The sequence below is a fragment of the Schistocerca cancellata genome, chromosome 3 (genome assembly GCF_023864275.1).
Source record: "Schistocerca cancellata isolate TAMUIC-IGC-003103 chromosome 3, iqSchCanc2.1, whole genome shotgun sequence".
In the NCBI taxonomy this organism is placed as follows: Eukaryota; Metazoa; Arthropoda; class Insecta; order Orthoptera; family Acrididae; genus Schistocerca; species Schistocerca cancellata.
This window is the reverse complement of record NC_064628.1, coordinates 575933494-575941722: the sequence shown is the minus strand read 5'-3', so window position 1 is coordinate 575941722 and position 8229 is coordinate 575933494. Positions and strand designations below refer to the sequence as shown.

Genomic DNA, 8229 nt, shown 5'->3' with positions numbered 1-8229 from the left:
AAAAGTCCCATGACTGAATTTGGGAATGGGGCAAAAGGTGAGGCCATTGGAAAGGACTGATATTTCTGTTGGGCTAAGGCTTCTGAAGGATAGGTTCATGACTGTGTTTCAGGTCTGTTTTGTTTCTGGAATCTGTGTGGTGGGGGGAGGGAATTTTGAAGGGTGGGGTAAATGTAGTAGGTCTGCGGGCAGGGTTTATCAACTGCGAGGGGACATGGGGGAGGTTGTCGTAGAAGTGGACAGTGGTACTCCAAGGTGGGAGTAGGAGTTGAGCAGGGTGGAGAGCTTTTTGTGGTGGCATTGTGCATGCTGTTCTAGCTCCTGGAGGGCAAGAGTTTCAATGTGTGTTATGGGTTTCAGGAATTTCGGATTGCATACCACTGAACATACCATTTGAAAGACCTCTTAAACCATTTAGTTTCTTTATATTTTCAGCTTATTTGGCACTTACATGGTTTTTATATAAATGTATGTAAAGAAGAACTAATGAATCCAGGCATTTTGAATGGTAGCTTTTTTTTCTTTAATCTATTAGGAATGGTCTTGAAATCATACGTGTCAGTCCTTGTCCAGAACCATACAGGTACTGTGGTGGCTCAGAACCTCATGATAGTGTGATGGTAAGGTTATGGTTTCACATTTTCTCACTTCATTTTCAGTGGTGCCAAATACGCCATGGGTGGGTAGTTGGCTGCCTGTGGGCCGCATCCAGCACACAATTGGATTCAATCTGGCCTGTGGAAGAAAGGTCGGATGAACATTAATCAATGTACTCTCAATAGCGTATGTACTGAGGCATATATGCTGGTGTAGTGTGTCAGGAAAGGAATGCCATTCATATCAATCCTTTACCCCATAAACATTAACTTATGAACGCTATAGTTTTGACTTTTTGCATGACATGGTAATCCACAAGCTTAATGGTAAATTTTGATAAAATATATAATTTGCTTTTCCAAATGGTGCAGTTCTCGAGTTTTTTGAAAATGGTCCTCAATTACTAACATTTGTATGCTTTTATTTTTAAAAGAATCCACTTTTAAACTGTCAACATGCAGCCATATTTACAAAATAATTTGTGGTGCAAATATAAAATGACTTGTTGCACATCATGATTTATCATGCAAATGGTCAATAGAATTTATCACTAACTAACTGCTAATTTTTTGAGAGAACTTGTTTCCTTCCAGGAAAAGTCTGAGCTTCGAATATGTTTGAGGATACTACAACATTTGTCTAGTCTGTGCATACAAATGTATTACCCCATTTTCAAATACTTTCTAGTATGGACTGTGCAAAAACTTTGAACAGTGTGGAACCACATGGCAATATCAAAGATGGTGCAAACAAGATGAGACAGGAAAGCATTTTGCTGTGAAAAAATAACAAACTTAACATGAATGTGGATAGTATTCATTTCCTGACTGTTACAAATTTTTCTCAGGTGTCATCATTTCTCAATGAGAAAAACAACAATGTACAAAATGTGAATTAAGACACCACAGGTACCTGTAGTGATTATAGACCAAATATCAGTGATACCAGGAGAAATATCAAAATGCTTGAACCAAGATGGGATAAGAGAAATATTGAGATTATGTAATAAAATATATGACAGTGGTGAATGGCCTGAGGACGTTCTGACAACAGTAGTAATTCCATTACCAAAAAAACAGGGAACCAAAAAATACAGCGAGCACAGGACAATCAGCCTCATTTCACATGCAGCCAAAGTGATGTTAAGAATAATTAATAAAAGACTTGAAAAAGTAATGGAGGAAAGAATCTTGGCAAGGCGCAGTTTGGCTTTAGATGGAATACAGGTACCAGAGATGCAATAGGGCTCCTACGAATCTTGGGAGAAAAGTTTATTGAAAAAGGAAGAGACCTATATATGTGCTTCATCAATATAGAAAAGGCATTTGACAATGTGGTTTGGGACAAGCTGGCGACTATAATGAGGGAAAAGAGAGTGGACTGGAAAACCAGAAGACTTGTAAACTCATTATATCTTAATCAAGAAGATTCAATTAAAGTGAGAGGAGAAAGTAAAAACTGGATCGGACTAGGAAAAGGAGTAAGACAAGGATGCTGTCTATCACCTACTCTTTTCAACCTCTACTTGGAAAACATGATTGACCAATGCTCATTAGATGACAAAGGCGTAGAAATTGGAGGAAGAAGAGTAGGGTGTTTGAGGTTTGCTGATGACATGGTCCTTCTAGCCATAGGGGAAAAAGAATTACAGGATTTGGTGGACACCATTGAAACTAACAGAAAAAAATATGGAATGAAATTTAACACAAATAAAACAAAAGTATTGGCACTAGGAGGAAATAAGGAAATAAAAATTATGCTGAATGGAGAAATACTAGAACAGGTGCAAAATTTTAAGTATCTTGGAAGCAGGATAGACACTGACTGGAAGTGCACCACAGAAATTAAAACAAGGATAGCAATGGCAAAAGAGGCATTTTATAAGAAAAGGAGAATTTTCTGCAGCGGTCTGGACAGAGAACTCGGGAAGAGGCTCATAAAATGTCTTGTATGGAGTGTTCTTCCATGTGGCACTGAAACATGGACTATGAGGAAGAAAGACAGAGAAAGGCTGGAGGCTTTTGAGATCTGGACATGGCGGAGGATGGAAAGAATAAGTTGGATGGACAGAGTAAAAAATGAAGAGGTACTGAGAAAAGTGGGAGAGAAAAGGCAGTTACTAGATGTAATGAAGAGAAGAAATAGAAATAGGATTGAGCATATATTAAGAAAGAATGACAGACTGATAAAAACAGTTTTAGAAGGTTATGTAGAAGTGAAAAAGAAGACAGGAAGGAAGAGATTCCAGATACTGGATGACATGATGAACGGTATGACATACAGCAGCCTTAAGAAGGAAGCAATGGATCACAGAAAATGGAGAGGCAAAGGACCAGCGAAAATAGCAGATAACTGATGATGATGATGATGATGATGATTATGATCAGTGACCTTCCAGCAACAAGTACATGTGAAACTGGCATTTATGCTGATAGCCAAGGGAGAGGAATAGCCTCTGAAGTGCAAATTATATGCAAATGTGAGATCAAACGCATGGTAAAAAAGGCAGAAATTTCAAGGCAGCAACAGCAGCCAGCCATGAAAAAATTTCAGCGCTAAACAACAGCAGTTTTTCTGTCTTTCTCATGGGGACAAACAATGTAGGAAAGTACAAAAATATTTCGTGCTTTCCTTTAAATAGAGACTGCACAAATTCAGAAATATGAATGTGATAGTGAACTGGTCCTGTATAAATAAGGAAGTAGAAAATACAAGTAAAACTTGTGCAAAATGTAAGCTGGGAATTTAAAAATGCAACACGTTGATGTAAGCTCTTCAGGGAAATGATTTCATACAGCATATGGCTTCTACATCAAAAGACCAGGAAAGGAATTTGTAAGTCATAAGATCTCAGATATAGTTCATCTGAAATCAAACATGCACTGAGGTATTATGCAAGTCATACCTCTGAAAGGCAAAAGTGATGCATGTCTAGTATTCAGCTTGTGACATTATAAAACAGAACTGATTTCTGCTCAGACCAAGAACGATGATGAAAATACTTTTTTAGCAGAAGTAAACATCCCAGCAGTTCCAACTTAGGCAATTACAGAGTGTGTAATTTGGATTAGCCAAATGCAGATGAGTGCTTGCAAACCAGTGATAAAACATTTATGCTGCTGCATGCCACAATCTGTTGTATAAGAAATGAACTGTTATTATTGAAACATTTTTGTACCATTAAGGATGTAGATGTGACATGGTTATGTCGATGTGACATGGTTATCAGAAAACTGCCTAACAAAAAATCATGTTCACAGTTTCGTTCCTCAAGAATATGTTGTAGCTTATGTAATGTGTAGGAAACACAGAAAAGTTGGTGATTCTGGAATTTATATGAAACAAGGTCTAAAGTTTTGAAAATTAGACAAAATGCCATCTTGCTCAGAAATAAATAGTAAAAATTAGTAGTATAAGACTGATTGAAGAAATCACAATACTTGTTAATCTGTATAGGTCTACAAATGGAAATTCAAATGTACTTTTGAAATTTTTGAAGTAGTGGTTAAGAGCCTTCATAAGTTTAAAGCAAAGGCTCCAGAATGTTTTTTTTTTTTTTTTTTTTTTTTTCCAAGACAACATCATTTAACAAATGTAGAGACTTATGGTATATATGTTCCCCATAAATAAAAAAGTTAGCTCCTCAGATAAATGCAAAACTTACCAACATTAAAGAATTCACATATAGAGGAATATGTGGCTAACCTTGCCGATGGGAGGTTTCACAGATTGTGTTCAATTGCTTTATCATAGAAAATTAATTTATTCCAATTGTCATGCCAAGGGGCCCAGGTTCAATTCCCGGCTGGGTCAGAGATTTTCTCCACTCAAGGGTAGGGTGTCATGTTGTTTTCGTCATCATCATCATTTCATTCCCATCAACATGCAAGTTGCCGAAGTGGCATCCACGCAAAAGACTTGCACCAGGCAACCGGTCTACCCGACGGGAGGCCCTAGCCACACGACATTTAAATTTTCAACTTATTCCAATGCATTTAGTGTGGCGTGAATAAGAGGTCAGACAGAGGAGCACATTATATTATTTATTGACAACTTAAAGAACACAAATTTGGACTCTGTATATGAGTGTCAGACAGGGAAAACTGCTTCCTGGCAGATTAAAACTATGTGCTGGACTGAAACTCGAACTCGCCACCTTTTCCTTTCACAGGAAAGTGCTCTACTGGCTGAGCTACCCATGCACAACTCCTGACTCATCCTCACAGCTTTATTTCTATCAGTACCTCATCTCCAAACTTCACAAGTTTAACACTCCTGAAAGAAAGGATATTGTGCACACTTGGCTTAGCCATAGCCTAGTGGATCTTTCCAGTATGAATTTTTCACTCTGCAGCAGAGTGTGCAGAGATATGAACCTTCTTGGCAAATTAAAACTGTGTGCCAGACTGAGACTCAAACCTGGGACCATTGCATTTTGCAGTCAAATGCTCTACTGGCAGCTATCCAAGCACACCAGGAAATTTCATATCAGCACACACTCTGCTGTAGAGTGAGAAATTCATTTTGGAAACACCCCCAGGTTGTGGCTGAGCCATATTTCTGCATTATCATTTCTTCTGTCATTGCTAGTCCTGCAAGTTTCACAGAACAACTTCTGCGAAGTTTGGAAGGTAGGAGATGAGGTATTGGCACAAGTAAAGCTGAGAGGAAGGGTTGTGAGTTGTGCTTGGGTAGCTTATCTGGCAGAGCACTTGCTTGTTAGTTTGTGTCTTGGTGGAGCACACAGTTTTAATCTGTCAGGAAGTTTCATATCAGTGTACACTCCACTACAGAGTGAAAAGTCCATTCAGGAACAACTGAAGTTGAAAATGATTTTAATGAATTTTTTTAAAATGTAGAGACTTATGGTATTTATGTTCCCCATTAATAAAAAAGTTAGCTCCTCAGATAAATGCAACACTTACCAACATTAAAGAATTTGTTACCAGGGAAATGAATCACAAATACACCAATAGAAATACAGCAAACACTGACATTCCTAGGCACTGGCTGCTAACCAGTAACTCCCATAGAGTGAATGCCCTCGAAATATCTTACAAGTTTCCTCTCACTGCTCGATCCTTGCCATTTAAAAATTCAAAATGAAATTATATGACTTGCTCATATAAAAATCCATCTTACAATATAAAAGAGATCTGTGATATGGACAATTGATATTAATAGTTAAGATTATAGCTGTACATAAACTATTTAATTTGTACATGTAAAGTGAACATTAATTTTAATACTTTGATTCCAACTGCAACTTGCTATCACTGAGAAATCCTATTCTACTGTATGTGGTCAACGACAACTAAATGATGTGAATTTGAACTGATTTTATAAACGGAAGTGATCTGCACTGTTCACCATTTTCTAGTCATGTGGGCTGTTCACTGCACAAAGATTCTCAAGAATATGAGCTTGGAATTCAAGTGCGTATTCAATCCAAAAACTAAGTGAAATTCCATCAGGACCTGATGCTTTGTTTGCATTAAATAGTTTTAATTGATTTTCAGTACTGGTAGGCACTGATTGCAACCAAAAATAGAGCTTAGGGACATTTTAATCATCACACAGAGTGTGTACAAGAAAGCCAAACTAGACACCCAGGAGTACAAGGAGTGTTTATCATGCAAGCAGAATCATTAAGGCTAGTGAGGTTCAAAATGAATCTGATGCTGAACTCATGTGGACAAGAGTAACTTTGGTAAGTGGACTTAAATTAATAACTGGATATTTCTACTGACCACAGTATCATTAGACTGTGTTTGTAGAGCCACTCAAATATAGCCTAATTCTGACAGCATGGAAATATGCTGAGCATAAGGTGCTAGTAGTAGATAGTAACTTCAAGCTGCCCAGCACTGACTGTGAATGTTACACATATATTATTAGTGGTAAAGACAAAAACAAAAACAGTCCTTTGAAGTAATACTGAAAACTGTTTGACAACTGCCTCAATCAACTAGTTTGACAACCCACACATGAAGCAAATATTTTAGACCTCCACTTTTTAAGAGTGTCACCAATGAGTAACAAATTACTGACCATGATGCTGTTACAACAACAGTTACCAAAAGAAAAAAGACTATCCAGAAAGTTAGGAGAGTTTTGTATTTGGTTGTACTAACAGATAGTTACTGTCAACTTACTTAAGGACCAATTGAGAAGATTCTCAAATGAAATTTTCACTCTGCAGCAGAGTGTGTGATGATATGGAACTTCCTGACAGATTAAAACTGTGTGCTAGACCGGGCACGTGCTAAACCAACTGAGCTACCCAAGCACAACTCATGACCTGTCCTCACAGCTTCAGCTTTTGAGAATATTTCATTCCAATACAGTGACAACCACAGAACAATTGTGGTTAAAGATAAAATCCTTATAATCCACTGTCTGTATAAGTACATTCTGAGTATAGTTATATTATGATACCAATGACAATAGTACTACTTGGAGAATGTTGCAAAAACAGAGATTTATTTATTTATTCCATGTGATCTGATGGTACACAGTGTGTTGCAGATGTCGGAAAATATCAGCTAACATTGTTAGTATATATTAACATAGGCCTATAGTATCCTAATGTATTATATTGCTCAATGTTTTCAATTTAACACAAATAGCAAGATTACTGTTCTAAGTATTCATTTACAGAGTAAAAACAGTGACACAACAGATATGACTTCATGGCTTTGCTAAATTTTATGTTGTCTTCGATGGACTTAATACTAGTGGGAAGATTGTTGAACGGTTGGTGGCCCATGTGGAAAGCTCCCTTTTTACACAGTTGAGTGTTTGTACGTAAAACATGCAGATTTGCGTTTTTCCTGGTGTTGTGTTCATGTATTTCATTATTTTTTATGACTCTGGTGTCAGTTGGCACTATGTGGTTTCTGAAAAATTTTAAGTCTCGAGAATGTATACGCAAGGCAGTGTAAGGATTTCCAACTTTCTGAAGATGGGTTTGCAGGAGTCTCTGGGTTTTCTCCCAGTAATAATCCTCATTGCTCTCTTCTGGATTCTGAATGTGCTCGAGCAGTTGAAGAATTTCCCCAGAATATCACACCATATTTTAGGTGGGCTTTTATGTAAGCCTAGCACATGATTTCAGTATACTCAACGCATAACAGCCAGTACTAATTCTGGCATTTACCTTTCCTGTATGTGTATTCCATTTCAGGTTATCTTGAACCCACAGACCAAGGAATTTGAGAACAGTGTCGGTATCTATTGGCTGGTTATTTACAGTGACAAATGGCTGAGAGGAATTGGCATTTTGTGTTGTGTGAAAGTTCATGGAAGCTGTCTTTTTGGTGTTGATAGTTAATCTGTTGATTTTAGCCCAGCTGCTGAGTTGTTCAGTGATCAAGTTCACAGCTTACGATACTCTTGCTACAAGTAACTTCGAGGAAGCTGATAGAGAGAACTTAGTGGAAATTCATGAATGTGTAAGAAAGGCTGTGTGTGAAGCCTACAATAATTTTAAAGATCTATCAGAAAATACCAAGAAGTTCTACTGTTCAAACTGAAGACACAGACAGAAAGTTGAAATATTAAATTGTGCATTTAAAAAGTATTTTCACATGAGGATCACTTCAGGGACTCACACCTAGTGAGTACGTGGCT

The 8229-nt window shown here is 37.4% G+C and overlaps 1 protein-coding gene across 2 annotated transcripts in view; it reads right to left on the bottom strand.

Moving 5' to 3' along the window:
- Positions 1-486: 486 nt before the first annotated feature.
- The window catches only part of LOC126176817 (uncharacterized), a 90029-nt gene continuing 82286 nt past the window's right edge, over positions 487-8229 (bottom strand). For both annotated transcript variants that reach the window (XR_007535665.1, XM_049923999.1), the window contains one exon: positions 487-735. Coding sequence is in view for 1 of the 2 variants with exons in the window: in XM_049923999.1 (XP_049779956.1) it covers positions 656-735 (80 nt within the window). In the remaining variant the exon portion in view is untranslated. The remainder of the gene's footprint in view (positions 736-8229) is intronic.